The following is a 27,565-nucleotide window of genomic DNA, read 5'->3' as shown; positions in this document are numbered from 1 at the left end:
ATCCTATCCAAAAACTCATCGCAAGACTGCTGATTTCTCAAGCTCGAGTCAAATTGCATGAGTCAAATTGTAATATAGTTTAGTACAACAAAACACTTAAAAGTATTCTGAGAGTCATACCCAAGAGAGGATGGAATAAATCTACAAAAACCTTTTTACAATAATAAGTCTAAATAGTACTAAATAATTCCTATATTATGAAATATCAAAAAATATATAATTGAGAAAAATTAAATAATTAAAATAAATAAATAAATAGGAAAATAAAAAAAGACTAAAATCACAAAACCAATCAGGAAGATTAACTGGCTGCAAGGTTTGTAATTAACTTCAGGTTAGGGTTTTAAGGTGGATTAGGTACCTATTAACCAATTATTACCTCCCAACCTCTAATTAACTAATTGACTGGTTGATACTTGCATATTTTTAGACCTCATTTTCTCAACCAAGATAAATTACGATTTACTCGGTTTGACTTATCTCCTGACCTCGTTTAGCATATGATTACTTCCTTCGGTTGTCAATCCTAGTGATTTAATAACACGTAATCATACCAACTAACCCTTTCGAGAAATCTTAAATCTTCCATTAATCACATCCGCATCCACTCACTAATCTTCCCCAAGGTATTTATCCACTTATGTTATTCATAATCTCGATCTCAATTGAATAAATCATGTGAAGAACACAATTGAATCGAAAAAGAAAAGAAATTTGAATAATCGTGGATTTGATATAGAATGGAGAATAGAGTAGCAAATCAATTGATTGGAATAAAAAAATATATCAAATCAAAAGAGAAATTAAACTAAAATACTTGGCTAATATAAATAAACTCTTGGATTGAAACTGATTCCAAAAGGAAAAAATAAATAGTTATGAAAATCCCAAAGAAAATTAATCTAATCTTACTCCTAAACTATTACGGTTTTTGAGTGCATCTAGGACAACTTAGTTACATCAAACCTCTAATTTCTTATTTATAGAAGTGTTGGCAACTCAAATTAGGTCTTCGGCACATTCAACGTCTTTGTATAAAGTTGATTACGTGGACAAAAATATCCTTGATATTTTGGGCATCACATCGACCTATGTCACGCCATGCAATGTCTATGGCACGACATGACACGTAAAATTTTCCTTTTATCCTTCATTTCATACTTTGACATTACGGGAAGCTTGTGCATCACTCGTCCCTTGCTTCCACGTCAATTGAGCCTATAAATCTTCATCCTACACACCCAATTATATAAATTAGTACTACCTAAGGTTCGTGTCGGTCTATTGGGTCACAACACTTACAAAATGTGCTAAAAACACTTATTTTATTAATATTTAATCCTAAGTCCTAAATATCGAAAACGTAATACTAAATACTAAATTGCATAGAAAACAAGCTCTTTAAGTGCGGAAATAACATGAATTGACTACTACATTTGACGACAGGTCAAATACCCCACACTTAAGTCTTTGTTTTTCCTCAAGCAAACTAAAATAAAATAAAATAAAAACTATAGTCAAACAATGTACTTAAGCCGACTTGATACACAAGATTAGATCGAAGCATCGACACTAGGAAAATTTGCCTAATTATGTAACTCTAGCTAGAAATTTAAACAATTCACAGTTATTTACACCTAAATAGATTAGTTCAATAAATTACAGAGTAAACAAGCTAAAGAAAATTAAATATGTCTCCATCAAAATATATATACGAATATAGTATTTATTTTTGTAGCGTATATACAATTCATATATCTTTTTCCTACTCAATTTATTTTTGTTCATGCTTTAAACTCTAATGCAGTAATATTTCCTTGTATAATCCTTTTATGATTTTTTTTTATTTGTGCCAAATTGAGATTTTTCTCAGGCACTTTTTTTTGTAAAGGTTATATTAGTCATATTGCATTGTTTCAATAATCATGGATTTGACTGAGTTTTGTCTTTTTAATTCGAACATCCTATACTTCTACAAATATAATTACCTATTCTTATCTACATTTATCACTTGGTATATTTCATTTATTTATCCTATTTAAAGTTTAATAAACTGAATTAATTAGTCAATATAAACAATCTAAATTATTTGATTTCAGGTTAAATTTACAATTTAAACAAACAACCTAGGTATATGCTCCTAGTCAATCACTTGTATTTCTACAAGCTCAAGCACAAACAAAACACACAATAAAAAAATTGACAACTAAAAATCTATAAGAAATAAATAAAAATTTTAAAATTTTCCTATGTAACCCCCTATTGTCCCTATTGTGCAATAAAAATATAAAGAAAAGAGGTTACCCGGTTGGCGTGATATGTGTAACTCAATTGTTGGGACTACTACTCCTTTTGGTCTTGGGGTTCCTACTAAGAAAAATGCAATATATATAAAATACCAAAGTTTTTTTAAAAAAAATCAAAATAAACCAATAACCATCATACCCAAAAAAATAAAAACTTAAGTACAATGCCAAATTAAAAATAAATTAAAAATTGTTCAAAATTAGTCAAAATCACGCTTCGACTCATCCTCATTGTCTTCTTCTTCCGGCGGTGGAAATCACACAAACATGTCTGATAGTGGCATTGCCGTCGGCCATCAATTTTTTTGCGCAATGCGAATCAGGATATTTCTCATGTTTTGCATCCAACGCGTTTTCCATTCAAAGATTGGCATGTCTGTTAATTCCATCATTCGTGTTGACTGTGCTTCGGTCTTCCTCTTACTTAGCCTTTGGGGATCCCTCTTGTGTACTGTTTGTTGTTCAGCTTCTTATTTTTGATTCTTTTGGAGTTCAACGAACTGTCCGTACATGTTATCCCCAATTACACTCCTTGTCGATCGCGTGAATGGTTCGACAAGAGACATGGGAACTTTAGCTCTTCTGCATAATGCTATGTTCAAGTGCGAGAAATACATACTTTGTTTGCGACTCCATAAACATTTCATCATCTCTTCGTAGCTCTAATGGCCAATACAAATTTGTACTTTATTTACAATCGCATAAGGCCTAACCGTTTTGTATGCAGTGACGTCAAACGCATTGTGTGTAGGTGTCAGGCAAGTGGAAATAAATTGCATACATATTTTTACCATTGATGGTTGTGTTGAATTTTAAAGGCACCCCGGTGTTGGCATTGCGAGTCCACTTCTCATGATCCTCCATCAAATAATTAATTATTCCCTCCATATATGGGTTCTCAAATGTGCAGAAATTTATATTTTCTAGATAATCATGGGAATAATATGGGGCATCATAAAATTAGCATATTTCTCGTGGCGCAATCAACATTTCTTTTCTCTGAATGGTGACTCGGGTAATCGTCACACCCTATTTTATATGATTTTTTCAATCCTTCAAAGCGGTATAAAACTCATAAACTATTGTGTCGAACGTTGGTTTGGTTGATGTGGCGCAAAAGTTATTCTAGCGGTGACATTGCACCAAATCCTAGATCTCGTCACAGGCAGACATGGTAGGGTTGAATCCACGTTCTTAAATGAACTAACGACCACTCATTTGGAGATAGAATCTCTCCACTCCTGAATTGGTGAATGGATTATCATCAAAGTTGATCGGTGCCTGGATAGTGCGTTGTTGTTTTCTTGATGCCATTGAAAAAATTGTGACAATCCAAGCAGTTAAAATTAATTAAAAATAGAGTTAGAGTACAAAACCTTGGGTTATTGCTAACGAAGATCGATCTTCCACTGGTGTAGATTATATGTTCAGAAAAAATGAAGACAAGTAAAGGACAACTCGAGGAAGAGGAGAATGGAGGATGAATCACTTATAGTGTTTGAGGATTGGGAATACGAAAGAACAAAGCTGCTATGCAAGATGAATGAATGGCTGAAGGATGTCTCGTTTAGGGCATCTGAATGGTGTGTCTTTAGGGTTTAAGGAGGTGGGTATAAATAGAGCTTCGAACAGGCTTTTAGCCAAACGATGGGTCTAACCCTACTGAAAATCGTCAGTGTGTCGTGCCCTAGCATGTGCACGACGCGACACGATGACTAAAATTTTCCATATTAGCTATGAGGATGTCGTGTCACACCATAGAGGTCCTATTTGTGCCACGACGACTGATTTCTAGGGATTTGACTTTGAAAAAATCGTGTTGTGCCATGGCTTCGGTGTGTTGCGACACGAACTTGCCTCCCCCCTTTTCTTGGTGCATTGATGTCCTTCGATCGTTCGTTCTTACCCTCGATTGGCTTTAATTTCTTTCATTCCACTCAGGAACATGTTCACTCCTAATTTTGGCATGTAATATTAATAATAAACTTCTAAAGTCTAACTACTGAATAATAATATAAAATATGTGTAACTTAATCTATATGATGTTTTCAGACTTGTCCAGCGTCAATTTCCAATGCTCTTCAAGTTCCCATATCTCACCCTTCCTCCCTGATATAACGCTACATTCTAAGGCTTTCTTCTTAACCTCAAATTTGAAGGTACCTCCCAAATATCGTTTCAATCTTTGTCCATTCACTAGGAAGTTTCTGCCATCTTTGGTTGTGAATTCCACAGCGCCATAGGGGAAGATGAGACCTACCGTAAATGGGCCTGTTCACCTTGACCATAGTTTTCTTGGTTAAGTTTTAATCTAGATTTGAAAAGTAATATTTGTTGTCTCAGTGAGAAGGATTTCGGTTTGATCATTGCGTCATGTCTCTTTTTATCCTTTTTTTTTGTAAAGTTTGGTGTTTTTATATGCCAAATATCTAAACTCTTCTAATTCATTTAGCTAGAATATCATTGGCTAAGGTTGGATCCAAAATCATTTCTTTGATTGCCCAATATGCCTTCTTTTCTAACTTTATTGGCAAATGATAGTTTTTCCCATAAACAAGCTTGTATGATGACATACCCAATGGTGTTTTGTATACAGATTAGTAAGCCCATAGAGCATCATCTAATTGCATGCTCCAATCCTTACGACTTGGATTTATTGTCTTTTCTAAAATATGTTGAATTCTGTATTCGATGCCTAACACTGGTAATTCTATGCCTTCATCACTAATTAAGGCCCTAGAGGTTCCAAATCGTGCGAATATGTTCTTCCCCAAGAATTTCACTATTGCTTTCATATCATTAGTTGGTAGAGAAATTTTTTCTTCCCACTTTTAGACATAATCCTTTGCGATGAGTATATTGGTTTTCAAAGGAATTGGGAAACAATCCCATAAAATATATGTAACAACTCGTTTTTTAGTGGTGTTAGAAGCAGTGGTTTCAAGGCCACCAAATCTGACAAGTAAGTTTGTAAATATTATATTTAATATTTACAAGTTAATTGTGATTTTAAAAAGGTTTTTGATATTGTGATTTTTGTTTTATTAATGATTTATTAAGTTTAAGTGGTTTTAGAAAATGAGGTATCGAGACCTCATTTCTATAAACCGAGCTGTAAATACTTTTATAAATATTTACGGAGTGTAATTAAGGTGGTATTAAAGTTTTGTTGGAAAATTTTATCGTTTCGATAGTTAATTAAGCAAAAAGGACTAAATCGCGTAAAGTGCAAAAGTTGTGTTCTATAAGCTAAAGGTATTAAATAGCTATAGAAATTTAATGTGAAAGTCCTTATATGGTAAATAGACCATTAAAGGTGATAGTGGATGTGCATGGTTTGAAAATTGTGTTATTTTTAATGAAAGGTAAGGGTAAAATTGTAATTAAGTAATAAAAGATAAAATAAATAAAACAAAAATCCCATTACCTTGTCCATCTTCACCTAGCTAATTGTATAAGGAAGAAAAACACCAGTTTTTAGCTTCAAAATTTGGCCATCTCTCTCTTGTGCATGTAGGTGCGTTTTTTTCCCGTTTTTAATTATTTTATATTTTTGAGATCGTTGCAACTAGGTCCAACTAGCCCATACCTTCGATTTTGAAACTGTTAAATATTTTGAAAGTTTCCATTGATGAATATTGTGATTTTTTATGTTAGATGATAAATTTCGAATGTTGATTTATATTTAAAAGCATTTTGTTATGTGATTTTGATGACTTTTTCGATTAGGGACTAATTTGTTAAATTAATAAAAGTACAAGAATTTAATGTGAAATTGATGCATAAATGGGCTGTTTTGGATACCATGAACATTCGGCTAAGCTCAATTCTGGGTAAAAATGGTTAATTTGCAAGTTTTGGGCTCAGTGACTAAATTGAATAAAAGTAAAACTTTATGGGCAATTTTGTAAAAATGTCAAAAAAGACTAAATTAAATGAAATTAATTATTTTATTTTCTAAATTAATATATTGGATAAAATTATTAATTTAGATCAAGATCGGGTGGAAAATCAAGAAAAATAAAAAATTACCAAAATGCCCCTAAACTTTGGTATTTCTGCAATTTAGCTAGGTAAGTTCGTATGAACTGTATTCTGTATAATTTTGATTAAATTGAATATTAATATGTGATTATATTGTGATTAAAGAAACATATATATGTTAGTATGTAATTTACCGTGTTATGAAACAACGTAAATCCAACGACGTACGACAATTACTGAGTCCCGTTTGAACCTTAGGAATTCGTAGGATGCAAATGACATGTCATTAGGGTTACCGATTTGTTTGAGGTCCTTCATGTGTTGCGGATACACCACATCTCTTATGAGCTTACCAATTCTCAGCTCGTATGAGCTTACCAATTCATAGCTCACGAGAGCATACTGATTCATAGCTTGTATGAGCATACATGTATAGGAATTGACAGATTACAATTTAGCACACTATGTGTGAGCTATCTCGAATATCCAACGATATTCTAAATGATTCAATGGGAAATGTTTAGTTACGAGACAATATGAGTTCGATACGAACTAATACAGGTATATATATATATGAAATACACGAAAATAATGGTACAAAATATATTGATATATTGAAATGGATGATATATATATAAAGAAACGGTAAGAGAATGATATGTATCATCACATGTACATATATGAATATCTTTGATATGTTGATACATGAAAATTATGTAAGTGGAGATGAGTAATAAACTCAGGTGTGGCATGAGAAAATAAGGTTATCAAATGTTGAATTTATATGAAATATGTTCAAGTAAGCTAACATGTGTTGTTGTTTGATGCTTAGGCAAGTGCCAAGCTGTTGGTTGAATGGTATTCTGTTTACTTATAAGTTGCATTGAAATGGTAAGTGCTCAAATGAAAATATGTTTGTGCTCATGAAAAAATGGTAAGGTCTAAATTATGCAATTTCTTATGAAATGGCTTATCATGTGATTAATTCGAAAAGGGATATGTTTAAATGCATTAGCTTGTGGCTATGGTTAAATGATATGCTTATGACTTGTGTGTTATGCATATGGAACGAGTGTGGACAGTAATGAAATGCAAATGAAAATAAAGAAATTTGGAAGAGTTTAAAGTTGTCTAAAATCCTACTATGCTAGGGATAATAAGTATAAGTGATGTTGTGGATTTACTCATTTTGTGAATTGTTGAATTTGGTTTCATGAATCGTGTGGTATCGGTATATGATTATTCTTGATATGTATAAATTTCATATTGGAAATAGATTGATATGATTAAAGTTTATACGAGATTACTAAGCACTCATTGCTTACGTAGTTGTTTTTCTTTATTTTTTAGATTATCGGAAGCTCGATCAAGTTGGAAGCTCGTCGGAGATTTATCACACTATCCAGCGATTATATCGGTAGATGTTGACGTCTTGGTTAAGGTTATAATGGCATGTATAGGTATTTTGGCTAATGTTAGCCTATGTGCTTTTGTTGTGGAATTGACCATTTGGTTAGTTTGCATTTTGGCCTTGTGTTGGTAAAATGATATATATTATAAGGTATATATAAGTAGCCTTGTAATGGTTGATATATGACTTGTTATGGTTGAATGATGGTAGATAGAAAAGTAGTTGAATGTGCATATTAGATATGACATATAACTTGTTATGAATTGGTGTTTTGTCATAGTAAGCATATATGTATTTTGATGCTAATGATTATGTGGTACAATTGGTACCAAATGGTATGTTTTGGTAAGTGATTTACATGTTGTTGAATGATGTAAACTTAGTTAGAAGTTAATCAATTATTTTGGCCAAATTGAGTACATGGTTATACATGTTTTAATGTTGTCATTTGAGGTGCATTTGGGCATATTGGTTGGATGTTATTATACCATATGTGTTTGGCTTGATTATGCAGGATTTTGGTGCCTTTTGAGGGCTTATGTATATGTGCAAAAGAGATTATAGGTACATGTTGAAAAAGGTGAGAAAAACGGCTTGTAAAATAGTCTGTTTTAGTCCACACAAGCAGAGACACAAGCGTGTGTCTCAGTCGTGTGTGACACACGGTCAGGTAGCACGGTTGTGTGTTCCCTATAGTTTTCAAAGGGTTACAAGTCAGGTTTTACACGGCCTGTCACACGGGCGTGTGGTTTGGCCGTATGACCTAAGTCAGTGAGTTACACAGGCTGGGACACAGTCGTGTGTCTCTATTTCGAATGCCTACACGGCCTAAGACATGGGTGTGTCTCTTGGCCGTGTGAGTCACATGGCCTGGACACACGGCCGTGTGATCTCTGCAGTTTATAAATTTTTATCTTTTCCCTAAAATTTTTATATGTTTCTGATTTAGTCCCGATTTGTTTCTAATGTGTTTTTAGGGCCTCGAAGGCTCGTATAAGGGACAATATGTGTGCTATTGATTGGTTTTGCTGTGATTGATGATATGAATTAAATGTTTTAAAATTTTTTATAGTTCTGAAATGTAAACTCCGGTAATGCTCTGTAACCCTATTCGACGACAGATACGGGTTAGGGGTGTTACAATATATGTCATAAACGTCGAAGATCTCTACTTTCAAAGTCCCATTTTGCGACATCTCATCCCTTCTCAAAATGTTCCCTATTCTTTGGCATTTATCACATCTTTGCACAAATTCATACGTGTCTTTGTTTATAGTAGGCCAATAGAATCTGAATTATAGCACCTTTTGTGTCATTCTCTTGCTTTCGAAGTGGCCTATGGATGAAGATGTATGGCATCCCATTAGAATATCTTAAAACATTTTCTTCAACTACACAATATTGGATTAATTAATCGGTATATTACCGAAAAACATATGGTTCCTCCCAAGTATTTTTTTCTGGTATCATACTTAACCTTCTTTTTTTTGTGCCTATGTTGCATCCATTGGGAAAATACCTTGGGCTAAATAATTGGCAATGTCTACATACCAAGGTTTTTTCGAAATTGTTCTGAGTCGGAATAACTGCTCATCAACGAAGTTCTCGTTTATTTCCATTTCTTTTTTTCCTTCAGTTTCTAATTCCAATTGTGACAAATGATCTGCAACTTGATTTTATGTCCCTTTTCTATCCAAAATCCATAAATCAAACTCTTGAAAGAGCAACACCTATCTCATTAGTCTTGCTTTTGATTCTTTTTTCTTCATCACGTACTTCAATGTTGAGTGGTCCGTATAGACATAAATTCGGTTCACCATAAAATATAGTTTGAATTTCTCACAAGCAAATACAACTGCTAACATTTCTTTCTTCGTGGTAGTGTAATTACATTGAGCTATATTAAGTGTCTTACTTGCATAATGAATGCCGTGAAAAACCTTGTCTTTGTTTTGTCCCAATACTACTCCAACTGCATGATCACAACATCACATAATCACAAAAGGCTTTGTCCAATAAAGGCTGACTATAATGGGTGCTGAAACTAATTTTTGCATTAGAACATTGAAAGCATCGATGCATTTTTCATTGAACTTGAAAGAAACATCTTTTCGAAGAAATTAGCTTAATGGTTTCGAGACTTGTGCAAAATCTTTTATGAATCATTCCAATAATTCGTAATTTACTTAATCATGGATTCAGTCCAAAAAAAGTACCATGATTGAAAACTCCTTATTATATACTCTTTATGAAAACAATTCTTCCAGCTACTTTGTTCAATGATCTCATCATGTGTGTTACCCTCATATGATATCCTTGATTCCTTTGAGTTAAATCCATTCATTCAATACAATCTTATTTTATCTCATTGTCACCATTGTGTCTTTTTAATTATTAATATGATCACTATCAACAAATGACTGTGATAAATTTCTCGTTTGAGAACAAGCAACCCATGGCCACGTTCCATATTTATCAATCCACATAATGTCAATGAGAGGATATCGTTAATTTTCTAATCGAGTTATGAATTCCATTGTTGCTAGTAAAGCCGTGCCATACTCAATTCATGTACCCAACATACTGAGTATGGGCTCGATCATCTTTAGAGCATAGGCCTCTACTTATATCAAATCACATGATTTACATATGCATGGTCAATGACTAACTCAGGATTTAGGTAAATCACACCATGAATGTCACAAGTGAATTAATTCACAAATGAATTTAGAAGTAATTCATCTTGTGTCCAGTCTAATGTATCATTTTTTCAATGAATACATCTATTTCTCTACCCATGGAGTCAACTTCTCCGATAGCCAACAATAGCCATCTCCCCAATTGGAATTGTAAATGGCATAATAATCCTTCTAATTATTTGAATTAAATGCTCACTTTGATTCTTTTACGAGATTATAGACTCATTTAGATTATCTACTGAAGTTAGTGGTCTTTCTCGCAATGTAAACATTCTTATAGTGCCACTTATCATCAGTTTGAACTTAGACAATCAATGAGCTAATATTTGCTTGTCACAATTTTGCTATGTATGCGAAACATGAAAGATAGAAACACAAAAGATATAACAGTGAAATGTGAAATTAAATTTATTATTCATCGTTCAAATACATAGAAAACAATTACATATTTACTACAATATGGGTACATTTCCCAACACCTTTAGTCAACAATTCATCAATTAAAAAAATCACCATGCATAGACAAACAGCTTTGAGCTCCACTATACACTCAACTACTAGCTTCCACTCTACTCCCCCTTTTTTGTTCAAAACACTTGCTAATCAAAATGCTAAATATCCTGTAACACCCCTCACCCGACTCAACCACTGAATCCAAGCTGCAGGATGTCACATTCATTGTCGGAGCAACTACAGTACATTATCAGTAAAAATAATCATTAGTACACGTAATTCAATGTCAAATACATTCATTTATGGATAAACAATCAAAATTGGGTTTTAATCAAGCTTATAAAAGCTCTTTTATAAACCCGAACTCAAAATATGACCAAGTTGCAAAGTTTTACAAATTTTAGAGCCGACATCATGACATCATCTCTTCCACATCATAATGTCGCCAAATAGCTTGTCACATCACTGCGTTAGGCCACTCGACGTCGCAACGTCAGATACTGTCAGTCAACGTTGCAACAAGGAAAACTGGTCGTCCGACGAGGACTTTGTTTTTGGTAAAAATGATTCATTTGGTACCTATTTCATAGTTTCCAATCAAACCAACCATTATGCTCACCTAAAAACATTTCAAACTCATACATTTCATACCATAACAAGTCATTTAACTATTTCTAATCAAAATCAATTCAATATAAGCTCAACCTATTACAAAGCTATCCATTTTGATACAAACAATCAAATGTCATCCAAACCAACCAACCAAACACCAATCTTATCAATGCCAATTCAAGTTCAATCATGCCATCTCATTTTCCTTACAAACACTTAAGCATATAAGCACATTTATTCACTCAACTTACCATTTCATCTATATGTAATTCATAGCATATCTACATGACATTTTTAAGTTTAAAATCATGTACTAAACCACATCAAGCATAGCTAATCCATACACCATATGTTACATACCAAACCTTTCATACACTCCACATTTTCCACAACATCAAACATACCATATGAATTAGAAAATGATCATTTCATTAACACTTTAACCCTATATACACACCATAATCTTGACTCAAAATGACCAAAAAGCTATCGATTCGGTGATAGGATAGTGTGAGCTTCAAATCGATTCGGCTTGACATGTTCCGCAAATGTAACGATCTACAAGGAAAAGGGAAAACAACTAGGTAAGAATATAAAATGCTTAGTAAATTCATATGAAAGTTACATTACTTACTTTAACCAATTCAACAAGCTAAAATATTAATCACATTGGCATCAATATGGCTTTCCTTGACATACATTGATGTAACTAATACATATCATCATATACAACCAAATAGGTTAGTCAATTTGCATAATAAGCACATTGGACAAGAATTCACATAACACATCTCAAATTAAATACATATGCAGTACAATTCTAAATCATTCCAAGTTTCCATTTCCATTAGATTAAAATTTCGCCCAAGGGAACTATTGTAAAATGGACTCGAATACACGGGGATATTTTGCTCACACAAGCTGACATATATCATGGTTGCTCACACAAACTAACAATTTAACAGAATTGCTCACACAATATGACATCATATCAAGGCTACCCATCCAGGCTAAACCAACGATACATATAACCTGAGAATCGAAAAAAAATTCTAGATCTCATAACATGTAAATACCTGATCAATTACGTGTATAACCCTAATGACATATCATACGTATCCTAATCTTTTACTAAGTTTACATGGGCATCATTGTCGTATACATATCATTAACAAACACTGTATCGGTTTACATATTTCATTACAAGTCCTGTAATTATGTAACATTCTTATTGGTACTCCATGCATTTTCGGAAATAGCCAATATTTTCATGATTTTCAATTCAATCCATTTTGAGCCAAATAAGTCATTCACCAGATTCACTTCAATCTGAACATATAAATAAATAAAAAACAACATTTAGCATAACATAAAATAAAGTAGCAAGTTCCATATGAACTTACCTAGTCAAAACAACAAACAAATTGAATCTTTAGAGACTAATCGATAATTTTGGCTTTTCCTCGATTATTTTTATTTGGTCCAATTTTTAATCTATACAATTATTATATTCAATTCATCAATACAAAACATTTATACACTATTCCATGACATGTATGAACCTATATAGTTTCATTTTTCGATAAGCCCAAAGATTTATATTTTATTCAATTTAGTCCTTAAAATCGAAATAGTCATAACATTCAAAATTAAGCTTCAATTTGAAAATCTACCTCGATTACATTCATATAAACCCTTCACTCTCTAATTTTACTGAAATTTCACCTCAATTTCACAATTTATTCAGTTTAGTCCTTATGTACAAAACAACAATTAAACATTACAATCTAGTCCTTTTTCATAATCTAAGCTTAAAATCTATCAATTTAACACCAATTTCTTCAAGAAATCAACAATGAGAACTTTCAAAAATATTAACACTTTTGCAAATTGGTACATGGGCTAGCTAAATCAAGCTCACATGACCTCAAAAACATAAAAATTATAAGAAGGGAACTTGGAAATTTTACCTAATGTGCGATCGAATGCTTCAAGCCTTCAACCATGGAGTTTTCTTGTTTCTCTTCTCAACAAACGGTGGGAAAGATGATAACTCTCATCTTTTCCCACTCACTTTACTTATATACATAATTAAAATTTAATTAATCACGTTTTTTCTTAATTAAACATTAGTTTATTATACTTTAAACTTAAACTAATTAAGTATAATGACATGCACATCATCATCCACTATGCACTAATTAAAATTTTCTATTAGTCACTTTAGTCCTTTAAATAATTGTTATTTAAGTCCTTAAGTATTTGGTCAATTAAAAACCTACAGCGATAAAACTTTTACAATTTAGTCCCTATACCTAAATTAACAATTAATTCAAAAAATTTATCGTACCAAACTCTAATATGTTACTATACTAACTTCGTAAATATTTATTTTTTATTATTACAAACCCAATTTACAAAAATAGGGTTCTGAGATCGTCTTTTTGGCACCACTAAAAATCGGGCTATTACAAATCATTATTCTTTGGACTGGACCAAGGCTAAACAAATACTCAATAATATAAGGATTAAAATTTAGTCCATCTAATTAGGAGTACAAGATTACTGGACTGAGCAAACAATTGTGCAAAGATTAGGAGTGATGGAGATAATTACTCAAAGAAATCTCCCTTTCTCGAATCTGCTGGATTACTCTGATTTCAACTTTGAGCCTGAAAATCACTTGATTATGAGATTCAATAGAGGAATTCAGATGATCATTCCTCCTCCTGTTGAATCCAAAATTTTGCTCGAAGTTCCAACGGGAGTGGGAACTTCAGCTTCCATAGCAGTTGTTGTTGCATCAGGTTCTACTTGCTCTTCATTAGGTTGCTCAGATGGATTTGTGCTAACATACAAGCCACTTTAGAGAGAACTTTAACTTAGGAACTTCTCTCACACATTGCTCAATAGCTCTTACCAGCTGCAGATTTTGTGCAATAAGTACTTGATAAATCAAATAAGGAAAAGATAAAATATGTCTAGCATGTAACTTCTCAGCATGACTTACCACCTGATAAAACACAAGCTACCCCAAATCAAATTCCATCATCTTCACCACCTTCTTTATCAAGGTTGTTGCCCTCTATCCCACTTCATCTCTTTGATTATTGGGGACTCAATTTATTATAATAATTCCATACAGGGCTACATATGTAGTGGTCAATGAAGAAGCTCTAATTCTTCCCTTCTCAAGCCAAGTACAATGGACATTATTAGTAATAATAATAATAGTTGTGTTCAATAATTCCTCTATCTCCACTAGGTTTCAAGTAGCAGTTAAGAACCTACCTGATCAGTGAAAGATTGAAATTGTACCACTTTCCACACACATACACTTTCGAAAAGAGCTTGCTCTTGTTATCTATGATACTTTTTATCACGTTGGCATAGAACTTCAGCACCACTTGCCTTACATAAGGCTTGAAAAGTGTGAAAAAAACCAAGAGACAATGGGACATTCACTTTAGACATTAAGGATAATCTTACTTCTGACTTCAAGGAAAAGCTTAGCTTTAGAGACAATCTCGGGCTTGTTTAGTTATACACTCCACTGGTGCAAATTGAAAACATTCTCATAGGAGAACATTTAAAGATATTTATATTAGGAATTGTTATTTGTGATCTGTTAACCTGAGAAGGGTTACACTTTATTTTTACCATAAAAAAATAACTTCTTGGTTTGCTTGATGGTTTAAATCATCTTAGACTTACCACCTTGTCAAGTCAATCATTTTGGCTAAGAATGCTTTGCTCTTAAAGGAGCTCACTAGATTCACATGTTCTTATCATGTAATATGCCATCAGGTCACATCAAGGTCCATTCAAATACCTTTAATCACATCTAATAATGTCACTTAAGACTCTACCACTAACTCAACAAGGGCAAAACCACACCCCATCGCATCACATTTTAGTAAAAAACTCCAAAGCTTTACTGTTGCACTCCATGGCTCTACACAATAAGACTCATGCCTAGAGAGACACCATACCAAGCTCTGCCTTTAAATAAACTCTCATCAATTCCAAGAAGACTCTAAGCGTAACTTACATACAACTAAAACTCTGCCCAAATACCTTTATACCTTTTCAAACCTCCATAACCTTCACTTTCAAACTTTATATCAACAAATCATAAAATGATATATCAATACAATAAGTTGTAATCTATAACTATATATAAGGAAGGTCCTTGACCTTCCCTTTGTTGACACGCGTGTGTGATTTCCTCTTTTTACATTTTTCTAAAATGATTGGTTTTCAGTTTAGTCTCTATGCTATGTTTAACTTTGAGGTTTAATCTTTATACTTCATTTTTAATCGGTCCCTATATTTTTATAATGTTATTAATTAGTCCAAATAACTAATATCATTATCTTTTCAATCAAAATGTTACGTGTTTATATATAATTTGAATGCCTTAAGGATCTTAGAGGTTGATAAGTGGCTTCCCATTTCTTTTGGGTTTGCCTTGCTCTTTTCTTTTCTTTTCTTTTTTTCTTTTTACATTATAAGACAATAGTCAAATTTCAGTTTTGACCCTTATATTTATGTTGAAACTTGATATTTAATCTATATATTTTAATTTTTGACATATTTTAGTCCCTCTACTTTTGTAATGTCATTAATTAGTCTAAATAGCCAATATTGTTAACTATTTCAATCAAAATGTTTATGTCCATTTTTCTTAATAAGCCTATTCCAACAACAAAAAATTATTTTATCATGACAAGTTCGAATAGGTTTTTTTTTAATTCATATTAGTATTTTCAACATTACTTTTATTTTACATGATTACCAAGTGAATATATATTCTTTTAATCTCAAAATGTCACATTAATGGACTTAATAGAAGAATTTTAAAGGGTAACAACTAGATTTAAATTTTTAAATCTAAAAAGTAGAAAGACTAAATTCTTAAAAATAAAAATAAAAATAAAGGGATAAATTTCTAATGCTACAAAGTGAATAGGAATATAAAATATACTTTAACTTTAAAGAATAAAAAATTTACACACATAAATAATCATCCAACATAAAAGGTAATCACTATTATAGATAGAGAAAAAAAATTATCTCTATATTTATTGATTAGACATTGTGAAAATTTATATATATGTTGGAGCAGACAATTTTTTAAGTTCATAAATCTTCGGTCTTCGCGACAAAACATGATCAAAAGTCGAACAAGTGAACCAAATTACCAGAAAGACAGGCAAGGCCACTGGCCACGGCTGATCTGTTTTTTTTTTTTTTTAGGTGTGGTGCTGGCTAGAGATTAGTCATCTAAAATAGCTTTTTTGGTGGTAGGATTTTGCACAACAATAGCATGACATCTGAAAGCGTAAAAAGAAAAGAAAAAGGTTTGTTGCCAATCCTCCACAATTATCTCATCTCTCCATATTATCCCTTGCATCGCGTGGGCCATACTCCATGCCCCACGTGTCGATCCCTGTCACACTTGGGGAACTAGACGTGTCGGTCAACCATTGGGTGGGCCCTCAGTTCACGTCATCATCATCATCATCATCATCATTATAAATATCAAGAATATATATCAATTTCATTTTTCACTTGGTAACCGCTGCATGTCAATTATCAACCAGTTTGTGCGTGGATTCAGCTAACCAATACCTAGTATAAAGGATGAAAATACCCTTTTAATTTCTCGTTGCGTGTCGTATCGAGATTGGATATGGTGGATTAAACAGTAAACAGATGCCAAGTTTGGTGTATTAAAGCCTTTTTATTACAAGAATAATAATGTTCATGCCAACACTATGCAACCATTTCTTCAGCAGCCTCTCTCTCAAGAAAAAAAACCACAAGCTGTATGATGTTCTTCCCTGGTAAACTTTCAGAATCCAAACCAAAAATATTCTCGGTTTCATCAGTGAATTAATCGTGATAAGTAGCAGCAATGGAAAGCACCGACTCCTCCACCGTCTCGCGGCAGCCGAACCTCCCACCAGGGTTCAGGTTCCACCCCACGGATGAAGAGCTAGTCGTCCACTATCTCAAGAAAAAGGCTACCTCAGCCCCTCTACCGGTTGCAATAATTGCAGAAGTTGATTTGTATAAGTTTGATCCATGGGAATTACCAGGTAAAACATTTTATCAAATATCTTTAGCGATACCACCGAAAATTAACAATTTTGTATATTAAAATAGTACTGGGTGAATTTGTTTGAGGTTTGCAGCTAAGGCTACGTTTGGCGAGCGTGAATGGTACTTCTTTAGTCCTAGAGAAAGAAAGTATCCGAACGGAGCGAGGCCTAACAGGGCGGCAACTTCGGGTTATTGGAAGGCTACCGGAACCGATAAGCCGGTATTAAACTCGAAAGGGACACAAAAGGTTGGTGTGAAGAAGGCACTGGTTTTCTATGGAGGGAAGCCTCCTAAAGGGATCAAAACAAATTGGATCATGCATGAATATAGGCTTCCTGATAATAAGAATAACAACAAACCCCCTGGATGTGACTTGGGATACAAGAAGAACTCACTAAGGGTAATCTTTTTGTTTTTTCATCAGTTTTAAATGAAGTTAGTGGTTTTATTCTATTGATCTGAATTTGATTGTTTGGAACCTGATTTTCTTGCGTTCTAGCTTGATGATTGGGTGCTATGTAGAATCTACAAGAAAAACAACACAAATAGACCCTTGGGATATGAAAAAGATGAGGCCATAGATGATATGGGTGGGCCAGTACCAACTTCAATGTCAATTGGCAGTCTTCAGTTCCAGACAAAGGGCACAAGTTGTGGAACATTTCTTGAAAATCATGAACATAACCTGTTTGATGGAATGCTGGGGAGTGATGGGATAAATAACAATGGTTCGATGTCTCACTTAGGATGTTGTTCAAGCTCAAAGCCAGACCTGTCTATGGTTAACCCTCTCAAAAGAAGAACCGTCCCATCGCTTTACTGGACCGATGAGGATACAGCCAGTCCTTCAACAAGCAAGACGTTTCATGGGGATCATAGCAATGATGGAAGCCTGGAAAAACCAGACACAAATGGCTCAATTTCAATTGCAACCCTGCTTAGCCAGCTTCCTCAAACCCCTCACCTGCAACAACAAACAATGGTAGGGTCAATGGAGGATGGGATTTTTCGACCTTCATATCAACTTCCAGGCCTCAACTGGTACACTCTAAATTGAATTTTCAGGTACTGGGGTATTCTGTAGGTTTACCATTTTTATGCCCTTGAAGAAAATATTCCAAATTTTAAACTAGCTTAGGGAACTTTCATCAGTGGTATGTTTTACCTACTTCTTGTTAGGGAAAGAGATCGATGAACCAAAGTTTCAACTCTTGAGCCATAGATATAGCTAAATTTTTATTAATATCTAGTGTTAAACATATACATATACATATAGCTTGATGTAGAAAAAGAAAAAAGAATAAAACTGATAGATAATATATACATATGTATATATACTATATTATATTTAATTTGCTGTAGGAATAACAGTGAAATATTGTATAGAAATCCTTCTTGTTGTAGAATCTTATTATTAATGATGATGCGCAGTTTTAGGAATATAATGGATATGGTTGGTTTACATCAAATATAGTGTACCATTATTGAATTTCCTTGTTCATTAATCAATAATCATGCTTTCTATGTGGTTGCTCACTTCCTCTCCTTGAACCCTAGCCTAAATGCTTTGATTTTTTTTTTGTTTGTTTTTTTGCTCTTTAAATGTAAAATTTTACAAAATATAAGCACGAGCAAACATTTGATAACTTTTCTTTCTAGTCCATATTAAAATATTTGTATCTAATGTATATATAAAAATATGAATATAAAAAAAAAAAAACAAATGAAAGCAGAATATTCAAATGTGGATGTCATTTTCATTTCATTGAGAAGATATAGGTAAATGCTGGTGACTTTTCTTCGCTTTATCACAAAACGGAATCATTTATCTTAAAACCACACAAATTAAAGTCCCTTTAATTAAATTCCCTTTCCATGGAAACCCCAAAATAACTTTATATAATTTCTTATAAAGTAGTGTTTAAATTTGGAAAATAATCTTTTTTTTATACCTTCTTTAATTTTTTTATTAAAAAAATTATTTTGTATTTTTTAAATAAGTGTCATTGTCTACTTGCTTCATCAGTCATGTCATTACTTAATAATAGAAGTGGATATGTAATTTTTGACGAAAAGATGATTTAATGTACAAAAATTAATTTATCTATTTTTTTTATTAACTATAATTTGATTCTTCGTACTTTTATTTATTCACTGATTCAAAAATTTATGTTATGGGGACATAGATACTTGATATTAAACAAAATAATCCAAGTAAACTTGAAATCCTGGTGAAAAAAGGGTCGGCCATTAGCTTGCTCTATTTTAGAATTGGTCATATAAATTTTTAAGGAGATCCATTGTACAAGTTGGAATAATCCTTCACCAATTTGAATATATTTTTACATAAAATCAGATTGAATTTTTAGGCCAAATTCAAGATTAATATGTAACACGCTCAACTATTAATTTTTTTAACTTAATTATTTAATTATTTGAAATAAAATATTTTAATTACATTCCTATTAATTTTTCTTTGTTACCTTTATTATAGATTTTAAAAGGTATTTTTTAAAGGTAAAAGGAAATTTAAAACAATGAAGTTTAAAATATAGAGTAAGAACTATTCAGTTGATTGTATCTAGGTTATTAATTATTGTTTTTTTAGTTATTTAAAATTTTGAAATTAAATATTTTAATCGTAATTTTATTAATTGTCTAAGAGAAGTCTAACATGGGTCTTATTGTCAATGTTTACAAGATTTGTTATTTTAGTCCTAATTATAAAAATTATAAAAAATATTTTTATATTTAAAATTCTTAAAAAGTAAAGATAAAATTATTTTTTAGATTTTTGTAACCAAAATGGCTTTCAACGATACATTCCACTTTGTCCTTTCTTTCATTCAATTGACGAAGTTAGAAATAGCAAAGGGCATGGTCTTAACCTGTAATCTCTCTCCAATGTCTGAATTAGAAATGATAAAATACAAAAACACTAGAGCCTAAAACAAGTACCATCTATGTAACCAAGAGTAAGGCCATTGAAGTTGGTGTTGTCAACCCAATGATTTTTCTAAATTTATAAATTTGTTAATTTTGAGATTTTTTCTGGTTTTAATTAAACATTTGGGATGAATAATGTAACCAAAAAGGGAGAGTAAATCAAAAGAGATTGAATCAAAAATAGCTTTAATTTTTGAGCTTTTCACATGTTTGGTTGATGAGAAAATGAGAATGGTTAACAAGAAAACTAAATATAAATTATAAAAAGTAAAAAGAAACGTAAATACAAAAATATTTTTAAGATTTTTAAATATATACTATAATTTTTAGAATTAGAAATAAAATGATAAATTTTGAAAACATTGAAAGTTAAATTTGTTAAAGTTTTTAGATTAAGATCAAATTGATAGAATGTACAAACATTGGAGGACTAAATTTATTATTAGGCCAATAAAAAAGTCAACCTTAGACTTCCATTACTAAGTTGACGGCAATTGTGACTAAACTATTTAATTTCAAATAGTCTTTTATTTTTATAATTGAGGGCGGGGATGAGATTATTTGGGATTGAACAAATATGTTTAATTTCGAATAGCCTTGATTGCTAATAAAAAAACAAATATATGAATCTATATGTTAAAAGAAAATCTAAAACAAATTAATATATAAGTTAAAAATATGTTGTTAGTCCATATATTTCTATAAAATTTGAGATTTAATCTCTATACTTTAAAAGTTAAAAACCAATCCTATTACTTTTTCAATTTAAAAACCCTAGTCCAATTATTATCTCATTAATAGATTCCGTCAAAACTTGTCAACTTAATATGTTTATTTTCCGTCAATGATAAATCACATCGTATAAGAACCACCTTATTGTTATATTAAGTTGGCAACTTCTAACTTAAACTATTAATTATGATAATGATTAGACTTGAATTTTTAAATAAAAAGTAAGATTTATATTTTAACTTTTTAAATACAATGATTAAATCTCAAATTTTATCAAAGTACTAGAACTAACAACATATTCTTACCATGTGTTGAATACAATTATTGTGTTCAATAATTAATTCTTATTAAACTAATTTTGACTAAAAAACCATTTTTAATTTACAACTAATATAATTTCAAAATTAAAACATAATAATCCATACATTAAATTAAAAAAATAACTGCTGCTAAAATATTTTTTTAATTATAGTATTTGATCAATAAAATATCTTTAAAATAATAAGTAATGTTACTCTGAGAAATCAAAGTTTACATTTTTTTTTAAAAAAGAATACAAATTTTATAAAATTAAGGGTTAGTTTAGCATTGCTTTTAAGAAGTGTTTTTAAAAAGTACCGTAGAAAAGTAATTTTGAGAAAGCTTTTAAAAAGTTTAGTTTAAGATTTAAGTATTTAGTATTGCCGTCAAAAAGTACTTTTGAGAAAAAAAAAATTCATTTTAGACATGGTGTTATAAAGTAACAAATATGCATTTAAATAATGTTCAAATTAGTTAATATTACGATATTTTAGTAAGAATATAAAAAATAATTTATTATAATTTGTTGTTAATATTTTAATATATGAAATATAAATTTTAAATATTTTTAAGCAATTAATATAAAATATTTTTAAAATTTAATTTGAATATATAAACTATATTTTAAATATTAAAATATAACTAATATATAATATTATATATTTAAAATAAATTTCAATAAGAAAGTAATTACATACCTAATATAAATATTACATAAAATACTTTGTAAGGGTTAAAATTATCCTTTGTTCCTAAAAACGCTTTTGCCAAAAGCAGAAGCTAGAAAAAATTGTTTTTGCTTTTAGATTTAAAAGCACTTCTGACTTCAAAAATTGTCTATTTATTATGTTAACTCCAAAAACATTTTTGAGAAGTAAAACTAAACTAAACCTAAATTGGAAAATGATAGAAATACATATTTAAAATGTTAAGATACGCTTGAAATACATTTTCTTTAAACAAAATGTACTTGATTTATTCCAAAAATAAATCAAGATATATTATTATATAAAAATCACTATAAATATTAATAAAAAAGTTTAGTTATTATTTAAATATTAATGAAGATTGAAGCAATGAGAGTGCCTACTTACTGTAATTTTAAACTTTCACATAAATTTGTTTTCTTTGATTTGCTTTGCACACCAGCTCTCCAACTTGACTTGAGAAATACTCAACCTTTGAGAACCAAAGAAGAGCTGGTGCATATGATTGTTTTCCAAAATGCTTCTATACCTTACTTTATATATATATTATATATATGATAAAATCATTTTTCACAACACATTCGGATCCATGTTTGGAAAATAATGCAAGGGTCTGTCCGGCTTAACAAATATGGCAGTCAAACCAAAATAAAATGCACATATACATGCATGTGAATATATACATATATATATAGCCTCAGAATACAAGGATTAAAGGGTATTCCTAGCTCAAAACCTCTGGTTCAAGGATTGCATTCCGCATACTAACGTGCCAAGCATGTCAACTTATTGATTAAACAAAATTCAACTGTTTGTTATTAGGGAAGCGTGTGTATCAGTTTCAAGCTACAGGTTCAGAACCTAAAACATCTCTCTCAACTGCATTTAGCTTTATATGCTTCCCATCCTTGAAGGCGGTATTCGCGAGCTGCCTCTGCAGGGTTTGCTGCCTTTATGATTCCGCGCCCCACAATTATTATGTCACTACCCCTATCAAAGATGACCTGGAATATCGTTTATTTTGGTTACTAAAGCCGATAAGAGTAAGCAAAACGCCACTAGAATCGACAAAAACCAGCATCACACTAATATATAGTGCGTTTTGGGAAAAAATACAGGGTTTTGACACAACAGGACAAGAGAGACATTTTCTTTCACCTTAGTCATTTTCTAGACAGCACATTTAAAAGAATTTTCAAGGAAAATTCATATATACAAAATAGCCTTACAGAGGAAGAGTTAAACTCTAGAACGAGCAATGATAGGACCAAATACTTACAGAATATGGAGTGTTATACTGCTGGCCAAGATCATCACCACCCTTTACCATTTGGACTCCAGGGGTTGCCTGAATGAATGCTGGATTTACCGGTGCCCTAGACCATGATGCCGGATTGACAGAGATAAAACCAATGACAAAATCAGAATGCTCTTCTGCAATTTTTACTGCAGCAGCCGTGTAGTCTCCCTTAGCAAGGTTACCAGCAGAGCTCATTTCTGCCAGTAGCAACAGTCCCCTACCACGAGGCAAACCCTAAAAAATTTCCCCAAGAAAAGATTAGTTCTAACTCTGTATGTTAATTCTAGCTAAAAAGTACTGTTGGGCAATCATAACCAACCTTCAACTTCAGACCATCAACAATTCCAGGACCCGAGATTATGTGTGCATTAACAATATCAGCCCAATCCAATATACGGAAGATACCACTGCAAAAGCATACGTGCCAGAAGCAGTAAGACAAAAGCAAAGGCATCTACAAGAAAAGGGAAACTTAGGCTGCAAAAACTGAATATTACCCTTCATACTGCATTGTCACTGTGTTACCAATATCGGCAAATTTACGGTCTTCGAAGATCATAAAGTTATGTCTTTCTGCAATCTTCAGTTGAAATGTCAAAAACAGCACTGTTAGTTTAACTTAGCAGTAACATCTCTATTAATAACAACCGGTTCACACAATCTGACATAATCTATAATGAAAATCAATAACTTTCTTCATCACTAGGTTTAACCTGAATACTGAAAATAGACGCAAGGATGATAAAGTTATACTTCCATAGAAAATCAAAATGATTTCTCAAGAATGGCCATAGTTCGGAAAATATAGGCACAAGACATTCAATAAGCAGATGAGACTTACCGCACGAAGTTTAGAACCAAAATCTGGAGTGAAATCGGAGAATATGTCAACATGAGTCTTCAATAAACAGATTTCTGGTCCAACCTGCATAGAAATTCAAATATGGAGCAAACGACTTTCTAACAAGTTAATACAAACTAAAATCCACTTAACAGACATCTTTTTAAGACTCAAGTCTAAGTTTAAACATTAACACCGAACTTAACATTGTTTTTAACCCCGATATATCAAAGCTTAGTCACAACTCAAAATCCCATGATTATTATATCAACAGAAAAGAATTTGATGTACAAAGACATTGTTAAGATATAAAAATACGGCTAAATATGATGCTGTAAGTAACACTGCCTAAGTTTCCAAAGTATAAATTCTATAAAAGAAAACCTACTTTCCATCACTTTCCCTAAAAAACTGAAGAAGTTGTACTTTCACACACACACAAAAATTTCTCATCCTAGAATACTTCAAAACTTCGCTGATAAACTAAAACCAATTTACCTTCTCAGCAATATCAAGCAACTCAGCAGCAGTCCCAACATCAGCAGCCAAACAAAGATTACTATGTTTCTTAACCATAACCTCAAAGAGCTTTTTCCCAGTTGGATTCTTAGCTAACTTTGCCCTTTCTTCAAACCCCAAACTCTTAACCCTCGCTTTCTCAACCTTAGGCACCGCCACTTCCTTGTTCTCTTCCAAAAACTTCATAACCAAAATCTCCATCTCCGCCTTCAACTTCCCTTTCGCTCTCAAAACCTTAACCATATGTGTTAAAGTAAACAGAGCATGAAGCTTAATCCCATTCTCCTCCAACGTCTGCCTTCCGCCTTGTTCTCTATCTATAACCACCACGGCGTCCGTCACCTTGATTCCCAACGCCCGTAACGGCGCAGCGGTTTCAAGAACCGATGCTCCAGATGTTACGAGGTCTTCAACTATCAAACAAACTTGACCCTTTTCGTAAACGCCTTCGATGGACTTTGCGGTACCGTAATCCTTCACTTCTTTGCGGCGCATGAGCATGGAGATGGAGGTGTCGAGGGAGATGGAGGTGGCGATCGAGAGGGCGGTGTAAGGAACGCCGCAGATGAGGTTGAAGGGTATTTGGGGAGGGAGAGAAGAGAGGAGGGATTGGGAGATTTGGCAGAGGAGGGAAGGGTAGGAGACGATTAGGCGGAGGTCTATGTAGATAGGGGAAGAGATGCCGGATTTTAGCTTGAAGTTGCCGAATTTAACGGCGGAGATTTCGTGGAGTTGGAGGATGAGAGACTCTACTGATGACATTGTTGTTGCGGCGGCGAATGGTAGTGCTGGTGGTGCAGGTGAGTGGAAAAGTGTTAATGGAAAGGGGGAGTGCTCTGATGCTTAATAAAAAAGTAAAGCCAGTTGACGTACGTCTTCGTGTGGGTCGGGGCAAGTCGGATGATTACGTAAAAAATTTTCATAATTTTTGTTAAAATTTATAATCCAATTCAAATTACTCCAATGATTTTATTATTATTAGTATCCAAAAAGGTAAACTATTAAAATAGTCACATTTGTTTACCTTAACTTATATTTTAGTCACTTATATTTGAAATGTTATGTTTTAGTCACTTACGTTATCACGTTCTAACATTTTAGTCATTGAGCCGTTAATTTCCGTTAACAGTGTAACGGTAAGTTGATGTAGCATGTTAAATAATCATTTCAAACAAAAAATTTAGATTAATTTATACAATTGATCCCCATACTTTTTCGTTTTGAACCATTTAATATTTTTCTTTTATATTCTTTTAACTTTCTTTTTTTTTTTACTTTATTTTCCATTCTCTTCTGCTTCTCCATCTGTTTTCCTCCCTACTCCATTTCTTTTAACGTAGTTTTTCTATAATTTCCATTTGTTTTCCCCACTTATGCTTGTGGACTAGTTATAATAAATGGAAAATATAAAAAAAACTACGTTAAAAGAAATGAAGAAGGGAGGAAAACAGAGGGAGAAGCAAAAGAGAATGGAAAAAAAGAAGAAAAGTTAAAAGAATATAAAAGAAAAAAATAAATTGCTCAAAATGAAAAAAATATAGGGACCAATTGTAGAATTTAACCTAAAATTTAATTTTGAAATAATGATTTAACGTGCCACATCAGCTTATTGTTACACTGTTAACGGCAATTAATGGCTCAGTGACTAAAATATTACAACACGATAACGTAAGTGACTAAAACATAACATTTCAAACATAAGTGACTAAAATGTAACTTGAGACAAATAAAAGTGACTATTTTAGTAGTTTACCCGTATCCAAAAAGTAAGTGGAATGTTTTTTAAAAAAAAATTCATATTGGTCTCCATTTTGAAAACCCAAATTCTTTTTCCATCATTTTAGCCACTTCTGGTACTATCTGTTTTGATCACTCTATTATATTTCTGTTAATAGAAGTTCAAGCTGGTATTTTTATAATTAACAAATAATTTTTAAAATTATACTACATGGAAATTTCACCTTTAAAAAAAGGGTTTTTCTTTTCGTCAAACAGAAATGGCATTTTAACTTGTTATCGTCATCATTAGGGATGAAATCAGATGATATTTTAGTAAGGATCAAAATTAAATTGTAATTTTTATAATAATAAAAATGTAATTTTATCAGTTTAATAGCTTATATCTTTATAATTTTAAAGAATAAAATCAAATTTTTATATTTTTAGGGGACTAAAGCGTAATTTTACCTTTACTAATTTAAAATTTTAAAATTTTTAAAGAGCTTAAATGAAAAATTTTCTATTTTAGGAGGGTCAGTGCCCCTATCAACCCCTAGTTTCGCCCCTAGTCGCCACCACCTGTCCCGGTGGTCTTATCCTGCAACTAGGTACACAAAAACTCTCATCTCTTCCTTCTCGTCTCAAATCTCATATTAGTTTTGCATGAATCGACCACAAACTCTTCAAATCTCGCCTTGAAACTAGGAGGTAATGTCTTCCTATCTCATTCTCCGACCGTCCAGTTGCCTCAATTCTAAGGTATGTTGTTATTCTCAGTCTAAGCGTAAAACCCACCATCTGGATTTGGAAGGAGATTCTATTAGATGGGTCTCCTTTTTATTTTTCCTTTGCCCTTTATAATTTTTCTCCTTTGAGTTTTTTTTTAATTCTTTCTTTTCTCTTTTCTGACTTTTTTTTTAAGTGTTGA

General features: G+C 32.1%; 2 protein-coding genes across 2 annotated transcripts; one reads left to right on the top strand and one right to left on the bottom strand.

The window, feature by feature from the left end:
* Positions 1-17,376: 17,376 nt before the first annotated feature.
* On the top strand, positions 17,377-18,682 carry LOC107918659 (NAC transcription factor 56-like). Its single transcript, NM_001327149.1, is given in 3 exon segments — positions 17,377-17,569; positions 17,666-17,973; positions 18,073-18,682. Coding segments are annotated over 3 exon segments (1,050 nt in total). The 5' UTR covers positions 17,377-17,385; the 3' UTR covers positions 18,631-18,682.
* Positions 18,683-22,924: 4,242 nt separating this feature from the next.
* Positions 22,925-25,786, bottom strand: LOC107920502 (uridine 5'-monophosphate synthase). The gene is made up of 6 exons (XM_016850244.2): positions 24,898-25,786; positions 24,400-24,483; positions 24,056-24,138; positions 23,878-23,965; positions 23,538-23,792; positions 22,925-23,262 (listed from the first exon to the last, which is right to left on the bottom strand). The coding sequence occupies exons 1-6, from the start codon at positions 25,678-25,680 to the stop codon at positions 23,134-23,136; spliced, it is 1,422 nt and encodes a 473-aa protein (XP_016705733.1). The 5' UTR covers positions 25,681-25,786; the 3' UTR covers positions 22,925-23,133.
* Positions 25,787-27,565: the final 1,779 nt, after the last annotated feature.

Source organism: Gossypium hirsutum, chromosome D13 (assembly GCF_007990345.1).
Source record: "Gossypium hirsutum isolate 1008001.06 chromosome D13, Gossypium_hirsutum_v2.1, whole genome shotgun sequence".
Classification (NCBI taxonomy): domain Eukaryota; kingdom Viridiplantae; phylum Streptophyta; class Magnoliopsida; order Malvales; family Malvaceae; genus Gossypium; species Gossypium hirsutum.
The sequence above is the reverse complement of the archived record's forward strand: the minus strand, read 5'-3'. Positions and strand labels throughout refer to the sequence as shown.